Genomic DNA, 20,513 nt, shown 5'->3' on the forward strand with positions numbered 1-20,513 from the left:
AAACAACTGTCAGACCTACATCCAAAAAAAATTGTGTTCCCCAGTGTAATCAATCTGCTTTCATGTAGTACTACAGAAATCTGAGAATATTTACTGTTGAGAAGCAGTATTCCAAGGATTTAGACAATTTCAAGTAAAACAAGGTCTCTAAACGATTAATCAATTATTAAAATATTTGTTGATTAATTTGATAATCGATTAGGTTTCAATTAATTGTTGGACCTAGTTTTTATGAAGTACAATATTATAGAGTGCTAGTTTTCTTCCTAGGCTTGAACGGATTACAGTAGACTCCTGCATACCCGCGGTTCCACACATGCGGATTCACCTAGCCGCGGATTAAAAAAGAATTTAAAATAATTAAAATAAAGTAAAAAAATCATTAATTATCCATACCACTTATCCTCACTAGGGTCGCGGGCATGCTGGAGCCTAGCCCAGCTGACTCTGGGCGAGAGGCGGGCTACAGCGTGAACTGGTCGCCAGCCAAGCGCAGGACACATGCAAACAAACAACCATTCACACTCCCATTCACACCTACGGGCAATTTAGAGTCTTGGGATGTGGGAGGAAACCGGAGTACTCGGACAAAACCTCCGCGGGCACGGAGAGAAGATTCAAACTCCATACAAGGAAGGCCGGATTTGAACCCGGGTCTCCAGAACCACGAGGCAGGTGTGCTAACCAGTCGGCCACCAAATACAATTTTTTTATATATTTTTTTTCTTTTTGTTTTTTTTTTGTGGGGGGGACCAACCCTGAAAGCGAATAATTTTTGGGGTAAAAAAAAAAAAAAGTCTTCTGAAAAACTTTTTTTTCCAATGCAATTACATTGGCCGTGAATCATCTGTAGATTTTCCACTATTCGCGGTCAGGCCTGGTCCCTATCCCCGGCAAATATCAGGGGTCCATTGTAATGGCCAATCCATTCATTTTAATAGGGAAAGATTATTTGAGATACAAGTGCAGTTACTAATGTGGTCACGGAACAAATTAAACTCACCTCTCAAGACACCAATGTGATACTAAATCATACATGAACAAATATTGGCTCAAAGGAAATAACATCAAATTTACATGGCCGAAAATAATTATTGTGATGATTATGTTTAGTACTAGTGTTCGTGTCATCAAAAGAAATAATGGAGATTCATTGTGTACAATACTACAGCAGAGCAACACAGTGTGTGATGCATTTTAGCCCCCTTTTCCCTTTTGTGACAAGCCAAACATACAGTACATTCAGGACTTTCTCAGGAAGTAAAGTTTTCAAGTCTGGTCTGATGCTCCATAAGATTCCTCCTATTCTAACAAGCTATTTAGAGGCACTGTGCGGGTATTTGCATGCCATCAGAACATTCACTTTCAACTATGGGCACCTGAACATATTTAGAGGTTTAATACTCGTTCAAAAGCATTCTTTGGGAGGCTATGGTCAAGGTTTGAAAATTAAGTCTCCCAACTCAGAAGATGATGAAGAACAGGACCAGAGACTGGAGGCGGGATGCAGGAGGTATGAGCATCATCATCTTTATGACTGTTCAAGTTGTCACTCACTGCTCTGTCAGGTTGACTGAATGAGCCTTGATAGCTCTATCAGCTGAGACAAAAAGCACTGAAACAAAGCCTGGAAAATAAAAAATAGTAAGGGGGGCGAAACAAATAAAAGAGGCTTGCCCACTGTGGGGGCGAGTGGACGGCCATAAAAGTGCTGAACACAAACCCACCCACCTTGGTCCTCGCAGCTTTTTCGCCTAGACAGGAAGATGGATGGACCCAACTCTATTAATAAGTACATTTTACTCACCATGGCGCCCAAACTGCTAACACTGCAATTGGCCCCCCGATACTAGCTCCAACTACCACCTCCCACAACGGCACCCATTCCTCTCCTGATTGAAGCGACAATGCGGTTAACCGAACCCTCCAAGCGCAACTTGGAAGCTCTCTTGTGCCTGACGACCGGGAGCCATTGATCGATGAGATGTGGCGACAAGTGAGCAGAACACGATTTGCAGCGAGTTATCAGGTGCTCCCAGAGGCTTCAACTTGATAATGGGAAGGAAAAGGATAAGAGGGATCCAAAACACAGTTGAATTTATATTAAAAAAAAAAAAAAAAAATAAAAAAAAAACAATAACAAAAGTGGGGAAAGGGAGCCTATCTAAATATACAGAGACATCAATGAAGGAACGCCATTGTTCCTAATGAGGTGTGACAGCCCAGGATAAATTGGAATATGAAGTGAAGCATGATTACAGAGGATTAGATAACCACCGCCACACAGACTCGTTTTTTTTTGCTCACGCTCGGTTTATAAATACATTTGCTGGCGTTCCATCGGCGCGTGCACACGGATGCCGTGCTCATTTTGGCGGCGGCGTACAGTGTGAGAGATAGCGGTAAGGTCAGCTCCACCTTCACAATGCTACCGGCTATGATATGCAAACGTGGCTGACAGGAGGTGCTTCATCACGCCGTGGCAGCTTGGCGCGGAAGCCTCTTGTCGTGATTAATCCCCTCCGCTTGCTTCCCGCCATAAAACGCACAGCAGCTTTACATTAGATGCAAACTGTGATGGCGCCATTTTTTATTGGGAGCTCATGCAGAACTTCAATGGCACGAAGGGTCATTTCACACCTACATTTGGCCTTTTATGGTCTGATTAAGTTTGTAAACTTGGTTCCCTGGTTCAGTATGATAAAAAGACCATGTGACCAAGTTCTCTTCTCTTATTGGTCGCAAAATGTTAACAGAGAAGAATGTTTGGGCTCCAGACTAATGGACTAATGAATGAAACAAAACTAATAACAGGAAGTAATAACCATTAAATAGGTATAAATATGCTACATTAAAAGTGTGCAGTCCAATCAATATATGATTGTTGACAACTGCCAGTCGAATATTCCAGAGTTTACATAAAGATTGAGTCCAGGCCAACTAAACAGTATGAAATGTTGAATATTTTACTTATCCATCTATTGTAGTTTATTTCTGTGTTGTAGCTGCCCTTTGCTGTAGTTTACGTGCGTGTTTCTGGTATACAGCAAATGTTACATATACAGTACACAACCAATGGACGGATAACTAGTTTTGAAAATAGAAGTACAGTTTGTTAGTAATAGTTTGTTCAACTTTTGTTCACATAATTGTAAAAACGTTTTTGTAACAAAAACATGCTTGCAATATCTCAGCGTTATTTAGACAATTTGAAAATATGGAGCAGAAGTTATTTGCATTCACATAAAATGATGTGGTGGGCCAGATCTGGCCCCCGAGCCTTGAGTTTGACACCTGTAAAATATACAATGTAGAGCAGTTAAACAGAAAATCTGATGTAGGCAATTCCAGCCTAAATCATCGGTTTTGTCTGTTTACTACCTGTAGTTCTATCACCATTATGTCCTTTAAGGTCATACCTGACTGGGCCATTTGTCAGTTGGATGGGATCGATGTCGGATTGCTTTCTCACTACAACCAAACAGCACCGAGTTCATTCGGAAACATACTGAGAGAACAGTGGGGTCTGCACCAAATCAAGCTATTTGATAATGGTGTCAAATCAATCACACAAACTGTGCACCAAACGGTGCAAGTATAAAGAAGGGACCAGACTCACACCTAAGTTAAACTGTCAGCTCCATAGCTGTGTTTGCTTCTCCATCTTTTTTGCGTTAGTTACGGGCTATTTCCTGGTCTGTTGGGATTGATTTGGACTTTGATTTTAAGACCTTTAAAACTCCGTTGAAGACGAGATACACAAGATAATGTCACACCTTTCAATTGACGCAATAAAAAAAACAAAAACAAACAAAAAAAAACACCGTTCTCCTCGTCTATGAACACCTACTCGTTTTTCTCTTCAAGTCCGACATGCCTTTCTATTTCTAGCTTCAGATTATCCACTCTTTGTGTGTTCCTCTTCTCCTTTGTGACTTATAAAATCACCTTCATGTGCCGCACCAATCAATGTCCTCATTTTCAATCCATTTTGACCCCTGGACGGAACTTGAACACTCCGATTTGGGAATCCCTGATTTAAGATGTTATGATTTCATTTTGTTTGAAGGGTGGACTGTCCCATCAAGACCATTGCATTTCAAATTCGTACAATCCTCAAACATCCTTTGACAAAGTGGAAATTGGTTAAGTTGCTTTTTTCAAAACCCTAAAACTAGTAACCTAACAATCAGTGAACAAAGCCTATACTCATGCCAGATGTTTTGTACATCTTAAATACTTATCATTGGAATACACTGTGCAAAATAAGACTGTTCAAGTCAAATTTCAGCCAATAGTGTTAGGCACATATAATAAGGGAAGCCCGTTGCGTTGTTGTTCGCGTTCATTTTAGCATCAGCATATCAATTCCACGGACGGCCGAAAATGTTGTTTGAAATGCACGCTACTGACACCTACGGGACTTAAGTGGAACGGCAATGACATTAACATACAGCGTGAGCACCTCACGTTTCAAACGACACTTCTAAAATCGTCCAGTACTAACTAATAAGCTACAGTGACACATTGAGATTATAAACACATTGCAACAGGGGAAAAAAAGTCAATAAAGTTTGCCTAAGTTTCGACTTTCTTCAATACGTTTTGCTGACATTTGCACACACTCCAGAGTGAGTGGAAATGGGCAATCCACTTTCTTAGCCTGGGTCAGTGGAGCCACTAACATTCCATCTCCTATACATTTTCATTTTTACAGCTGTGGATTGCTTCCCCACCGCCGATGTCGAGACTCGGCTCAAATACACTTCATCATTCTACACTGCCATCAAGAAAAAAATCTTTTCTCTGCCCCATTTCCCTGGAAGTGAGCTCAGCAATCGGTCTTTCTCTGAGATGCTCTCTAGCTACACAACTTCTACTGGTGACACACTGTCGATAAAACACTGCCATGGTTCAACAGGTTTGACCGCTTAGTGGTGGGAATATGCTGATTTGACAACTTCAACATCAACCTGAGGGAATGGATTACAGTAGCTCATTGTAATTTATAGAGCACTGTGCCATGGCCATTTGGACTTGTGTTGTTTTTCTTCTTTTAAGCTAAATATTGATGTGTTCCTTTATCACTTTATGATGCTACACTGCATTATTACAATTTTCCTGTTTTTGTAGCTTACTTCTGTTGGTTCTGTTTGTTTCTATAATTAAAGGTGTCGAGAGTAACGTTTGCAGTAATTATACATCATACACATTATGGTTGTGCGCACAAGCAAACCTTGAGACAACCTCTTCCATGCAACATTTTGGTAATGTTCCAGTTTGGTAATGTTCCAGTTCGTTTAAAGTATTTATGTTTTTAAACATCTATCTGTCCTTGACAGGGCGTATTATTCAGCCCTCGAATCACACACACTATTGTCCGAAGAGTGCAGGCCATGTAGACGGTAACGTACTGTGACGGGAGGAGCTGCTGCTTAAACGTACGCATTTCTCTCAGATAAACCAGCCATAAAACATTGTTAAATAACCCTACCCTATGTTTTTTTTCTTTTTCTTTTTCTTTTTCAACCTGTCATGTTCAGCTGCATGGCCTTGCAGAATGCTGGATCTGTATGCCTTTGTGCTGGAACAGTTTTGCTGTGCAACAGGGGAGTTTGAAATACTCTGCTTAATTTTAAATTTTTTATTTTTTTTAAATTAATCTGATGTTTATTGAAAATGCAGCTGGACAGAAAAAGGTTTTTAGGGGACAGACGGGGGCAAAGAGTGGACAAGGGGTGAGTACCACAGCAGAACAATAGTGAAGCTGTCTAGATATTTAAACACAAGTAATATTACAACAGTTATTTGTAGATTGAGGGGTGTGGGGGGCAGGGGTTGGAGGGGGGACACCTGGTGAGGACATGCAATAACTAACCGCTATCCTGGTTGCGTCTGGTTAGTAGATCAGCTTCCACATCAATTTGCGTGAGCAATCAAATTTGTGCCTGTTTTTCCATGTGCCTACCTTTAGTAAATCACACCCTATGTAATCACACATTGTTATGGTCCAACAAGACTTTACAACCTCCCCCAGCAAGAATGAACGTCGTCGTAAACCATGATGAAGGTGGACAACCACGGTGCTTATTATAGTCGTTTAAGGAGGCTAACAGCCTGCTGCTCTCAAGGCTGCTCTATTGATTGTGTAATTAGCAGACGGGGTCCCAGCGGTGCTGAAATCTACACAATAAACTAGAATTGTGTCGAAGAGGTCACCGTGGTGACCGAGACACACTCATCGCACGCCACTTATTATAATGATCTGGCTCTACTGTGAGGAGGTTTTCTAACATTTAGGACAGATTCTTGTGGTGGACACATGATTCCAACTTGTATGGGATTCATGGCAATTGACTACATTTATGTGTAAAATGTAAATATTTACCATATCCATTTGATATAAGTAAGTAATTGGCATAATAATTGATATATAATCAATTGATTGTTGAGAATTTTGTCCATTTTGGCGGTATACCCTAACTTTATGAAAATAAAAGCTTTGTAAGCAGCATCCACAGCAGACAGCTTCTACAATAGAAGAATAAAAACATGAAAGACTAGAAAAATCAGCTGGACATTTTCCACTTCATATTACATTATATCTTAAAGCTCAAATTATCTTATGCTATTGTTACTAAAATGCTATTGATTATGTTGCTAGACGTGTACAATTATGAAGACCTAATTCCTAAACTATTATACACGCTCCCCTCACCATGACAAGGAATGAAGTAGCGTAAATTTAATTATTGGTGATATAACCCACGGCTAACCCACGTCTGACCCCTGGCTTTAAAGTGGTGCTTGTTTACAAAACATTGCCTTGCAGGTGCTTTACTGGTGGAGCTACAGTAGGAAATGCTGCATGCATAATTCAACACTGAAGACACAGTCGTGTTTCCCACTAGCATTCCCCGGGACAAAAAAAAATAAATCAACTGTAGCACTAACCAACACAAGGAGGAAAGCGCAATAACAAGATGCACGATGTTTATCCGTGCAAATACAAAGCTGTTCTTATCAAAGACGACGCAGAGTGAGGTACAAGTGTTGAGTGAATGTAAGTGCTGCCAACTGCGCTGCTGTGAAATGGTTGGTTTAGTGACCTAAATGATATAGTTGGACCGGGCTTGTAATGTACAGCATGGGTCCATTGGATCCCGTGCATCAGCTTATGGTGTTCATAAGCAACCTGGTGAGAGCGTATGTTGAGCTGGGATGAAGTCGCAGGTGCACGACACAATGGAAAGAGTGGAGCTTCAGCAGGCTGGAAAACAATGTGTGGCAAGCGACCTCCTTGTCACATACTGTATAAACATCTTCATAGGGTTAATACAAGTATTTATTTCACTTATTAATCATTTTGTTCAGTGTTTCCCTCTGATCCACAATGGTATATGCGGTCAAGTGTGGTAAGCAATGCACAGATACATAAAGTGGGGAAACCAAGCAACCACTGAGTAGATGCATGTCATGCTCCTTAGGTCATATAGGTCATATATGTCAAACTCAGGCCCAGGGCCAAATTTGGCTCACGATGTAATTATATTTGACCCGCAAGAACATATCAAATATGTATTAGAGCTGGCCCGCCAGTATATAGCACATGAGAAACTAATATTACAAATCCCAGAATGCTTTGCTAGTGTTTTTGGCCCATCAGTCTAGACCGGCGAGCGCCCCTTCCCTTTCTGTTGCAGTCGTTAGCAACTATGCTACCAGTCTCCTCGAGCAAAGTTACACTTCCCCTTCCCAAAAATGGCCAAATGAAAGATGGAAAACGGTTAACTTCCAAGACAGGTGGGAGGCAGATTGTCTGTTCACTAAAGTAAAAGACAGACTTGTTTGTCGTGTGTGGAGCAACGTGGCTTTTAACAAAGAATATAACATAATTGAATTAATGTTTTTCTTTTTTAATGCCCTTTATCAACTCCCAGGCAGGGACTGTTAATAGTTTGAAGTTTGGACTTTTATGGAAGGACATTCTTATTTTTTTGGGTTGTTTTGTTGTTGGCATTTGAAAAAAAGATTTACAAGATGGAGAGAGAATAATTCATGTTATCTATTTAAATACAAAACAAGAAACAAATACCACTGATGTCTTTTATCGCAAATTAGATTTCTCGTTTATCATATTAAAGTTTGTCTATTCCAGATTCAGTGTTTAAGCCAAATTTAAGTTTGTTGTCATATGAAAAACTTTAATGCTACATTTTTGCAGAGAAGGGAAACATGCACATCACAGTGATTTTTCATTAAACATTGAGTTTGACCCGCAACGTTGTCCCAATTTTTTATGTTGGCCCACTGTGAATTTGAGTTTGACACCCCTGCCTTAGGTGGACACTCAGCGTTCTACCTGCACCTCCTGATTTGAAAGAGAAGTGAGAGAGGCCATCTTCATGAAGGAGGTGGCTTACAACACCACCTATCTCCCATTTACAACGCCATCTTTTCGTCCGTTGGAATGGATTAATCATAGGCACGTTATTTTAATCTCAACTGATCTTGTTGAAAAAGTCAAAAGGATGTGTAACGTGACGTACAAGCTTGCTAATTTATGGAACAAAAATAAATATTTGTGATCCTCCAGTAAATACTGACACTCCTTTTTTGTTTGATAGCAATCTCTAAGAAGTGTGAGAAGCACAGTACATGATGCGCAAACAGCCTTTACTTAATGGAGAACAAGAGTGACGATTAAAAGGAACATACTTGAAGTCAGCATGATAGGAAGGACAAAGATTTTGATGAAGCTTTTCATGATGATCAAACATCTCTCATTGTGCAATAATCTATTGGTTTGACGCAGACTGTCAGTGTATATCTCAAAATGACAAAAAAGACTTCTAAGTAATATCAAAATAGTCAGGGGAAAAAAATACTTCCAGTGTGTCATCTGTGTCAACTCATCGCTGTACTCACCCTTCCCTGGTTTCATCTTCGTCAGTGTTGGAAAGGAGCTGCGAGCCAGCCAGCGAGAGGTCCAATGCTGCGAGGGGAAGGTCTCGGTAGCCGAAACTCACCAGCTGGACCGGAGGTGCCAAGCATTGGTTCTCATCGTCCACCTGCTGGGAGATGACCTCCAAGTCTGACAGAGCTGCAGTCTCCACGTCCCTAGTAGACCACCAGGAAAAGAAGGCAGGCACATTGGATATTTATCTGTTGGATCAATGTCCCCCTAAAAACTGCTCAATTCAAAATCTTGTATCAAGCTTTGATGCAAATTTAAATGCATTCTTTCTTGGCCCGTGTGCCACCGCTCCACAAACGTTTGTGAAATGGGTTAGGGTTACATTTTTACATACAGCAATTCTGCAAACTAACTGACTGACTGACTGACCGACCAAATAACTGACAAACTAACTGAAGAATTGAAAAATTACCTGGCAAACCTGGCTAATTAACAAACTAACTCACAGATGAACAGACAAAGTAACTGACTTAACTAACAATTAATTCAATAATTGACTAATGAACTGGCAAACAAGCTAACTGACAAACAAACTGATTGACATAAAAAGCCAATTAATTAATCAATGAACTTACAAAATACAAACTAATCAGCTAACTGAAGAACTAACGGACCAACTAACTAGCTGACTGACTGACCGACTAACTGACAAACTAAAGAACTAAGAGAAGAATTGACCAACTAACTGATGGACTGAGAAACTATCTGACGAGTTAACAGACAAAAAAAGTGACTAATTGAGAAAAAAATGACTGACTACTTGACAAACAAAATAATTAGCTCACTGATAAAGTAACTAACTGGTAAACTAACGAATGAAGTAACCAACTGATTGACAAACCAACCAACTACTGAACTGACTAACTAAATGACAATAAGCTAAATGACAAACTAATCAACTAGCGAACTCACAAATGTCCTACCTGGGTGACTAGCTTACTAACCAACCAACTAACTAACTAAACAACAGTGAAACATAACCTCAGTCTTGGGAGCAATTATAATGCAATTTAAGCATACGCTTACGATGAATGTAGTTTATAGTGGTGGAGAACATCACTGCATTATACTGTATAAGAATATCTTAAGCCAGCCTTAAGTCAACCAAAATAACAAAGGTAAGAAAACAAAAATAATAAATGAATACAAATCTGACAGAGCCAATCAAAACTGACTCTACTGAGATCAATATAGGTCATTAATGCAGTGGCCTATAAGTAAAAGAGGTGAAAGATGGTGCCAGGACAAAGCCAGCTGTGATTGAGCACAAAGGCAGTGCAGATGAAAAAGACTAATTATTCAGCTGGGCAACATGAAGAACACATTCTTATTCACTGCTGTGTCCTCGGGGCATCAACGCTGGGTCACTGAGGGTCACGCACAAACACCCACTCGGCACCATGAAACAACTGAGCGCTCATACAGTTTAGCACCACCAGAGAAGTTCCCGGTCCGACGTTCGCTCGGAGGGACCGCAATAACTGGGGCGTGTCTTGCTTGAAGTGCAGCGCTCGCATACATTTGTGACCGCTGTTGAATGCATTTTAAAGCACCGCGCAGTCTTCACAAAGCAGCAAGACAAACAGAGAGGATGAGAAGAGGTTATTCCAGGAGAGAAATAACGTCAAAAAAAAAAAAAAAAAAAAAACACTGTATTGTAGGAATTATGAGCACATCCTTGGAAAAATTACAAATAAGATCTAACCGACATTTACACTATCTGTATTTAAAGCTGCAAGCAGCAATTAACTGGACTGGACTGGAGGCGGGGTGCCCTTTTTCATGGCTAATCCTCAAAATGATCATCAAGCTTTGACGCTATGCGCCTACATTAGATGCCTTCGGCAAAAAAGCTTCGCAAAATAGCAGTTGCTTGCGACTGGGGCTCATTTGGTAAAATTCCCAAGTCAGAGTTAGTCAAAGTACGGGCCCTGGAGCTCTCTAAAAATGGCTGCTTCAAAAGTCTTGCTCATGTCGGCCCTGGGCCCTTGTCGGCCCGTGCATCCCGTAATGACTGCAGTGTGCGCTACTCACTGAGTTTTGGAGGGTCATGTTTGGGACCCCGAAAAAACATGCATTTTCACAAGGATATCGGCCACGTGTTTACAAAAACTGGTTATATGTCGGGCATGCTGAGGCCCCCAAAATTGTGATTCATTCATTCATTTATTATCATTCAAGAACAATAATAAACTCCAATGTCAACCTCATAATTTAGCTTAAATAAGGCTCAAAATAATTTTGATGAAACACTGGTGTGCGTCTTTTACAGGTTGGTGTTTCTTTCATTGCAATACTGATATCTAAAGTATTGGTAAACCAGCCAAGACACTGCTAGCACTAGCAACAATGCTAACATTACTACTCAGCATGGTGTGCAGTGACTGTCCATTTAATTAAACACTAAAATGATGAACACATTTTTACTTCAAGATCTGCAGCACATACAATAATTGTATCATCTTTCTGTCTTTCCAAAGACTTTGGGTAAAAGGTCACAAGTAAAATGCTAAATCAGCAGGGAACGAGAAATGCTAACAACAATGGAGAACAAGGGTGCTCCTGTATTGACTTCTCTAAGGAGACAGCTCTAAATTGAGAGGAGACTGAGACAAGCATCAAAACAGGCCACTGCAGCAAAGAGGAGACAATGGAGTGTGCAGTATGCCAGCGCCCGGAGTAGGCACAGCAACAGGTTAACATTATTGTTTGTTATTTCTAGACTTAAAATGATGAATCTGCTCAACCAATGAACGATTGAAAATGGTTTACATCACCCATATGGTCTAAACACCACATGCACTGATCCATTTCAGTGTCTCTCACGTAACAATGTAATAGACTAACATAGTGGTTGGCAAGCAGCATAGAAGCCAGCGTGCCTACAAGACCCAGTTGTGCAAAAGCCGGGCCGCCTCAATTGAGCACGGAGGTGGAAACAAATGCTGAACACGGCCGCAGACTGACTCTGTGCATGTGTGTGCGTGTGTTGTATTTTTAGACCAGAGCAGATGCTGGTGTATCAAGTCTGACGTGACGTCATTGCCTCTCCCTTTGTCAGCTGAGTGGATTCCCACTCGCCTCCAAACGTCAAAGGAAGTAAGGCGAGGGGGGGGGGGGGGGCATCTAGAGAGGGGGATGGGGGGGCATGTCAGGGGTTATGCAACAAGCTCAGGGGGACAACAAATAAAAAGAGGAGAGCTCTGAGCAGTAAAAGAGGGGAAATGGTGCTGAAGAGGATGGTTGCATGTGAAAACTGGAGGTAATAAATGAACGGGAGGGAGGTATAGATTGGAAAGGAGAAGATGGATGGCGGGAGAGAGGGAAGGATGAGGGCAATGAAAGGAGATGATGAGGAACCATAAAGATGGAGCTGCCACATTCTGTTCAAGTCAGCCTTTTTCACGTTTATTTCAGCTACAATTCACTCTGAAATGAGTCAAAATAGCACAAAGAATTCACGCATCTCTGCAAATAGTGGCCATGGGCATTTATTTACTCAATTGCAGATGGGAGGAGGCGTCTATGAGGTGGGAGGCCTTTATCTGTACAAGCACTTTCTTTTTTTTTTTTTTTTTTTTTTTAAATAATCCATCCATCCATTTTCAACAGAACTGGAGCCTATCCTAGCTGACTTTGGGCATGGGTGGCGTACCCCCTAGACGAGTTGCCGGACAATCGCAAGGCAAATATAGACAAGAAACCATTCACACTAAAATAACACAAAATAAAAGGACTATTTGGATAAATGTTGACAAACTACAAGAACTGATGCAGACTGAACATGGATGCACACAAGCAGCAGAGTAAACTACAGTGCTAATTGTTGGAAAAGACATCTCCACATAACACATGATCATACTGCAGTTTTTTACAACATGTGGCAAGTCTCCAAACAGTTTACAATCTTCAGTGCTGCTATTTTGGCGCCGGGGGACGCACCTTTCGGCAGTCACAGAAGTACGTTGTCCCACTGAATTTGAAAGGACGGAAAATTGTTCCAGCAGCGCAGCTGCTGGTCATTATACGCTCAGATGCTGCTTCTCTACAGCCCGTGAGCGCCAGTGCAATGTGGGTAGCTTGGAATTTTCCTTTCCCTGCTTAGAAGCCGTGAGAGAAGGCATGCATTTGATTGACAGCTGAAAGTTCAGGGGAGGCGGGGATTTCAGAGCATTCAGCGACACGCTTCTGCAAGCTGAAAGAATGTCAAAAGTCGATCATTTTGAACCCTGATTTCACGTAGATTTTTTTTTACTTATTCATTCATCACTTTTCTGTGATGTGTCAAATATAGAAGACATTTTTTGGTCAGTTGTGTTCTACTTTAATGTTCGTGTGTGCACAATAAGTATAGTTACTGTACTAACAGTGTTGTTTGCTAATGCGAAAAGGAATTATGCACCCGTCATTTACTGAAATTGGGACACAGCGTCTATTTGAAGGACGGCCACCATTTGAGGGAGTACTGCAGTATATACAGTATAATAATTAAACTCAACCTTTGCCCATCTTCCATTCTTGCATGCCCCAAAAATATTTGTTTCAAATCCATTATTTTCTGCTTTCTCTCCTCATTACTCCTTCAAAAGGCAGAGGGCTTCAAATTGTGATGACAGGTGCACCGAGTGACCTGAAACATTCAGAAGAAAGGCACGCAATATGACTGACTGACAGACGGACAGACAGCTGTACCTTTTGAAAGGACACACAGGTCCCCAATTGAGGGATAGACACACACTCACTGTTTATTAAAACATACAGCGATAATGTCAACGCTGAAAGGCTTTTGATTTCATCGGAGCGACCGAATCGCTTCAAGGTCATCACAGTCTCTGGACAGGAAGTGTGTAGTTGTTAAGAGGTCGTTAACCCTCTTTTTTCTTTATCATTTTGCTAAAAATAAAATTAATTGGGATCATCGGGGTTTTTTTTCTTTTTTTTTTTTTTTACCTGTCCTGTTCAGCTGCACGGCCTTGCAGAATGGTGGATCTGTATGCCTTTGTGTTGGAACACTTTAGCTGTGCAACCAGGGAGTTTGAAATACTCCTTCTGCTTATTTTATTTTATTTTTTTATTCTGATGTTTATTGAAAGCCGGACAGAAAAGGGTTTTAGGGTACATACAGAGGGATAGAGTGGAAAAGGGTACTATGGGTGCGAATCACAGCAGAACAATAGTGAGACAGTCTAGATATTTGAACACAACTAACATTACAACAGCCATTTGTTGATGGGGAGGGGGATGCGGGGGGGACCGATGAGGACATGCAATAACTAACGAAGAGAACAAGATAAGAGAGGACAGAAAAGGGCAGGAGAGGATGTGGGAAAATGAGCAAGGCAGTGCTATTGACGAGGGGTGTGGTAGGGTTCTTTTTTAAGTGTCTAAACACCTGTAAGAACCTGTGAATTGCTATGTTAGTATAACCTGTGTTGTTGTTAGCGATCCCAGTAATTAAAGCCTATAGTGTATCTATCGAACCTATTAGTGAATGAACACCATATCACATGCTTGTTAGTCAACTGGTGTCAGTGAGCCCGTCCAGCAGGGGGCCCAACCAGTCCCAAAGGGAGGGGCATGGGCACCGGACCACCCAATTATCAAGATTTTCTAACTAAAAATACTTGGTCGCGGGCGTGTTGGAGCCTATCCCAGCTATCTTTAGGCGAGAGGTGGGGTACACCCTGAACCGGTCGCCAGCCAATCGCAGGGCACAGATAAACAAACAACAATTCACGCACACATTCACCCCTACGGGCGATTTAGAGTCTTCAATCAACCTACCATGCATGTTTTTGAGATGTGGGAGGAAACTGGAGTGCCCGGAGAAAACCCACCCAGGCACGGGAAGAACATACAAACTCCACACAGACGTGGCCGGCATTTGAACCCCGGTCCCCAGAACTGTGATGCAGATGTGCTAACCAGTCCTCCACCGTGCCGGCGTTTAATGAACATTTAAGTAAAAATATGCAAAATAAAAACACCTTTTTATGGCAAAATACAGCATTGTTAGCATACCATGTGTGCCGGCCGCTTGTATCTAGGATCTTGTTCTTTCGGTCACAACCCACAGTTCGTGACCATAGGTGAGGGTAGGATCGACCGGTAAATTGAGAGATTTGCTTTTCGGCTTAGCTCCTTCTTCACCACAACGGACCAATACAAAGTCGCATCACTGCAGACGCTACACCAGTCCGCCTTTCGATCTCCCGTTCTATTTTTCCCTCACTCGTGAACAAGACACTGAGATACTTGAACTCCTCAACTGAGAGTTGAAATCACAGCACAGAACCACATCATCTGCAAAAAGCAGAGATGCAATAATGAGGCCACCAAACCGGACCCCCTCGACATCTCGGCCTTACCTAGAAAATCTGTCCATAAAAGTTATGAACAGAATCGGTGACAAAGGGCAACCAACTCTCAGCAGAGACAAATCCGACTTGCTGCCGGTAATGCAGAGGAAACTCTGACACGGGTCGTACAGGGACCGAACAGCCCGTATCAGGGGGTTCAGTACCCCGTGCTCCCAAAGCACACCCCCCCCATAGGACCACCGTCGAGCGCCTTCTCCAAGTCCAGAAAACACGTAGACTTGTTGGCCGAACTCCCATGCACTCTCGAGGACACTGACGAGGGTGTAGAGCTGGTTCATGGCGAGGAAGGACAACAACCACACTGCTCCTCCTGAATCTGAGACCACACTGCTCCACCTGAATCTGAGATTTGACTCGCCGGCAAACCCTCCTCTACAGCACCCATGAATAGGCCTTACAGGGAGGCTGAGGAGTGTGATCCACCCCAATCAATTTCCTCCCCCGGGACATGGGAGAAGTTCTGCTGGAGGTGAGAGTTGAAACTCCTTCTGACAGGGGATTCTTCTAAACGTTCCATGCAGACCCTCAGAATACGTTAGGGCCTGGCAGGTCGGACCGGCATCTTCCCCCACCACCAGGTGGTGATCAGTTGATAGCTCCGCCCATCTCTTCACCTGAGTGTCCAAGACATGCGGCCGCAAGTTCGATAACACGACCACAAAGTCATCGTACTGCGGCATAGGATGTCCTGGTGTCAAGTGCACATACAGTATTGACATCCTTATGCTTGAACATGGTGTTCATCGACAGTCCGTGATGAGCACGCAAGTCCAATAACAGAACAAACCTTGGGTTTCTGATTGGGGTTGTGGGGGGAGGGGCATTCCTCCCAATCACGCCCTTCCAGGTCTCACTGTCATTGCCCACGTGAGCATTGAAGTCCCCCAGCAAAACGATGGAGTCCCCAGCGGATGCGCTCTCCAGCACCCCGTCCAAGGACTCCAAAAAGCGTGGGTACTCTGAACTGCTGTTTAGAGCAATGGCACAGACAACAGTCAGGAACCATCCCCCCACGCGAAGGCGGAGGGAGGCTACCCTCTCATCCACCGGGGTGAAGCCCAATGTACAGGCACCGAGCCGGGGGCCAATAAGTATATCAACACCTGCTCGGCGCCTCTAACCGTGGGCAACTCCAGAGTGGAAGAGAGTCCAACCTCTCTCGAGAGGACTGGTACCAGAGCCCAAGCCGTGTGTGGAGGTGAGCCCGACTATATCTTGTCAGAACTTCTCAACCTCACACACCCGCTCGCCTCCTTCCCTGCTAGAGAGGTGACATTCCACATCTCTAGAGCTAGCTCCTGTAGCCGGGAATGGGATCACCAAGGTCCCTGCCTTTGGTCACCGCCCAGCTCATACTTAGACAGACCCCTATGGCCTCTCACACAGGTGGTGAGCCCATGGGAAGGGGGAACCACGTTATCATTTTTGTCTGTGCCCGGCCACCAGGCACTCGCCTTCGAGCCCCACCTCCAGGCCTGGCTCCACAGGGGAGCCCCGGTGACCTGCACCCGGGCAAGGAAAAAGGTATTTCAATATATTTGTATACATCATAGGGGTCTTTTTAGCCCTGCTTTGTCTGGTCCGTCACCTAGGACCTGTTTGCCATGGGTGATCCCTGCCAGGGGCATAAAGCCCCAGACAACCTAGCTCCCTCCACCACGATAAGGTGACGGCTCAAGGAGGGGTGAAAAACATTATGGATTTATTATGTGAAATTATGTGAAATACTGCACGTGTTTACACAATGGAAATGAGATTTGAATTGGAGAAAAACGTATGTAGATTTTTAAGTCGCAATAAAGCATTCTGAGCATATTTGTGGAGCATGCTGTTACTGGACATGCCATATGTATACATCTAATCAGTATTTGTAGGACGAGAGGGAAGCCCTAACTTCAACTTGCGAGGTTGAAAATTTGGAACAGGCATAAAATTTCAAGGAAAGAAATGATCCAAAATTGAAAAATAATTCAGAACCAGATGAGAAGAAAACAAGGCACAAAGTGGCTGAAGTGAGTACTGTATTACGTTTCATTGTTATTTTCTTCTTCTTAGTTAATGAAAAGAGCTTTCACCGAGCATTGGACGTTATTGCAGTCTTGTCTCAAGAGCGACTGCCCTCATCCCAATTTGATGGGATTATTTCCCGCGGCAAGAGGGCCTCACATTTCTTTGAAGATACACAAAAACAAATTCACTCGAGGCCAGGATGCTATTGACTCATACAGCAAATGCAATATGTATCGTGCAATTCAACAAAATTGATATTGACGGGAAAAACAAGAGCTTCTGCAGACACCAACTTTTTATTGTCTGTTCAGCAACTTGTGCATGTAAGGAATGCCGCCTACACTTGTGTATACGCAACATTACAAACACATGCATACAAATAAATGAGAAAATACAATAACATGCGGGGTAAGGGATACAGGAAGATGATACCTGCACTGTTTGAATAAATGAAAAGGGGATTACTTGCTGTGTTTGACACATACACTGTACATGAAAATCCCTGAGTGCTGAGTTTACCGATTCCTACTCAGAGACTATGGATACTCAGTGCTGGCATACTAGCCACACTTCTCCTACAAACCAAATCTCTTCAACACCAACCCTCATGTAAAGAAGCAGCAACAATTATTACAGTAATCATCATCATACACATAAACTGTCAGTGGATCTGGATTAAGAATGATAAAGGATTAAATTTTACATGAGCAAAATATATGACATCCTGATCTGATCAGTTTTGACCAAGATATAATATGCTAAATATGATTTTTCATATATTTAAACAAAATTAACTCGGTTTCACATTATATCTTCTGATGTTGTACAACCCCAATTCCAATGAAGTTGGGACGTTGTGTTAAACATAAATAAAAACAGAATACAATGATTTTCAAATCATGTTCAACATATATTTAATTGAATACACTACAAAGACAAGATATTTAATGTTCAAACTGATTAACTTTATTGTTTTTAGCAAATAATCATTAACCTTTTTATGGCTGCAACACGTTCCAAAAAAGCTGAGACAGGGTCATGTATACCACTGTGTTACATCACCTTTTCTTTTAACAACATTCAATAAACGTTTGGGAACTGAGGACAATAATTGTTGAAGCTTTGGAGGTGGAATTCTTTCCCATTCTTGTTTGATGTACTGCTTCAGCTGTTCAACAGTCCGCCGTCTTCGTTGTCGTATTTTACGCTTCATAATGCGCCACACATTTTCAATGGGAGACAGGTCTGGACTGCAGGCAGTCCAGTCTAGTACCCGCACTCCTTTACTACAAAGGCACGCTGTTGTAACACATGCGGAATGTGGTTTGGCATTGTCTTGCTGAAATAAGAAGGGGCGTCCATGAAAAAGACGTTGCTTGGATGGCAGCATATGTTTCCCCAAAACCTGTATGTACCTTTCAGCATTAATGGTGCCTTCACAGATGTGTAAGTTACCCATGCCATTGGCACTAACACAGCCCCATTCCATCACAGATGATGGCTTTTGAACTTTGCGTCCATAACAGTCCGGATGGTTCTTTTCCTCTTTGGCCCGGAGGACACGACGTCCTCAATTATCAAAAACAATTTGAAATGTGGACTCGTCGGACCACAGAACACTTTTCCACTTTTCATCAGTCCATCTTAGATGAGCTCGGCCCAGAGAAGCCCGCGGCGTTTCTGGGTGTTGTTGATAAATGGCTTTTGCTTTGCATAGTCGAGTTTCAAGTTGCACTGTGGATGTAGCGCTGAACTGTATTTACTGACATTGGTTTTCTGAAGTGTTCCTGAGCCCATGTGGTGATACCCTTTACACATCAATGTCGGTTTTTGATGCAGTGCCGCCTGAGGGATCGAAGGTCACGGGCATTCAATGTTGGTTTTCGGCCTTGCCGCTTACATGCAGTGATTTCTCCAGATTCTCTGAACCTTTTGATGATATTATGGACCGTAGATGATAAAATCCATAAATTCCTTGCAATTGTACGTTGAGGAACATTGTCCTTAAACTGTTGCACTATTTTGTCACGCACTTGTTCACAAAGAGGTGAACCTCACCCCATCTTTTCTTGTGAATGACTGAGCAATTCAGGGAAGCTCCTTTTATACCCAATCATGGCACCCACCTGTTCCCAATTAGCCGGTTCACCTGTGGGATGCTCCAAACAGGTGCGCATTCCTCCACTTTGTCAGTCTATTTCGGCACCTGTCCCAGCTTTTTTGGAACGTGTTGCAGCCATAAAATTCTAAGTTAATGATAATTTGCTAAAAACAATAAAGTTTATAAGTTTGAACATTAAATATCTTGTCTTTGTAGTGTATTCAATTAAATATAGGTTGAACATGATTTGCAAATCATTGTATTCTCTTTTTATTTGTTTAACACAACGTCCCAACTTCATTGGAATTGGGGTTGTATTTGCAGTTTGTTAAAATGTGTTATTAATTCACAGAAATTATTTTCCAAAAATTTCCTCATTTCGAAATTGTTCAACTCATTTTGAATGTGAGTCACCACACTCCTGCCACCATTTAAAATGCTTCTGATTAACCCCCAAATAAAGTTCAGCTCTTCGAGTAGGCTTTTCCTAACATTTTTTTTGGAAGGTATTTTGCTAACTTTTTCTCTGAAGGTTTTCAAACTGATGCACTGACTGTTATTTCATACTGAAGCTTACTGAACATCTGTTAATCACAAGCACTTTAAATTACCTTATGTGAGTGCTGACTCCCATTTAACATGAGTTTGAATGTGATAGGCCACAACCTAGTTATAAAAGGGTGTAAACAGTTGTGCAACCACATTATTTCAGTTGTTTGTTTTACTTCCGCTTTCAAAAAGATAAAAAAAAACAATTACATTAATGTTGGATTTTATTATTTTTTTAAATGATTTATCTTGTTCTCATTTTTTTTGTATTTGTAAAAATGTGGTATTTGAAAAAGGATGTGAAGACTTTTTATATCCAGAGTATATTTTTATATAACTTTTTATTTTATTGTATTTTTTTTGTATCTTATGTGGATTCTCACATATTGACATTGGAACCATTGGTACTGTATGTCAGTGTATAGTTGTATTACTTTTAAAATTGCTGTATCGAAATTATTACTATCCAACAAAAAAAGTATTTTTTTGTTTTGAT

General features: G+C 41.8%; 1 protein-coding gene across 2 annotated transcripts in view; it reads right to left on the bottom strand.

Moving 5' to 3' along the window:
- Positions 1-20,513, bottom strand: part of LOC133474259 (transmembrane protein 266-like) — a 60,183-nt gene that overhangs the window by 33,279 nt on the left and 6,391 nt on the right. For both annotated transcript variants that reach the window (XM_061765753.1, XM_061765754.1), the window contains one exon: positions 8,929-9,120. In XM_061765753.1, the coding sequence (XP_061621737.1) occupies positions 8,929-9,120 (192 nt within the window). The remainder of the gene's footprint in view (positions 1-8,928; positions 9,121-20,513) is intronic.

Source organism: Phyllopteryx taeniolatus, chromosome 2, assembly GCF_024500385.1.
Source record: "Phyllopteryx taeniolatus isolate TA_2022b chromosome 2, UOR_Ptae_1.2, whole genome shotgun sequence".
Taxonomy (NCBI): Eukaryota; Metazoa; Chordata; class Actinopteri; order Syngnathiformes; family Syngnathidae; genus Phyllopteryx; species Phyllopteryx taeniolatus.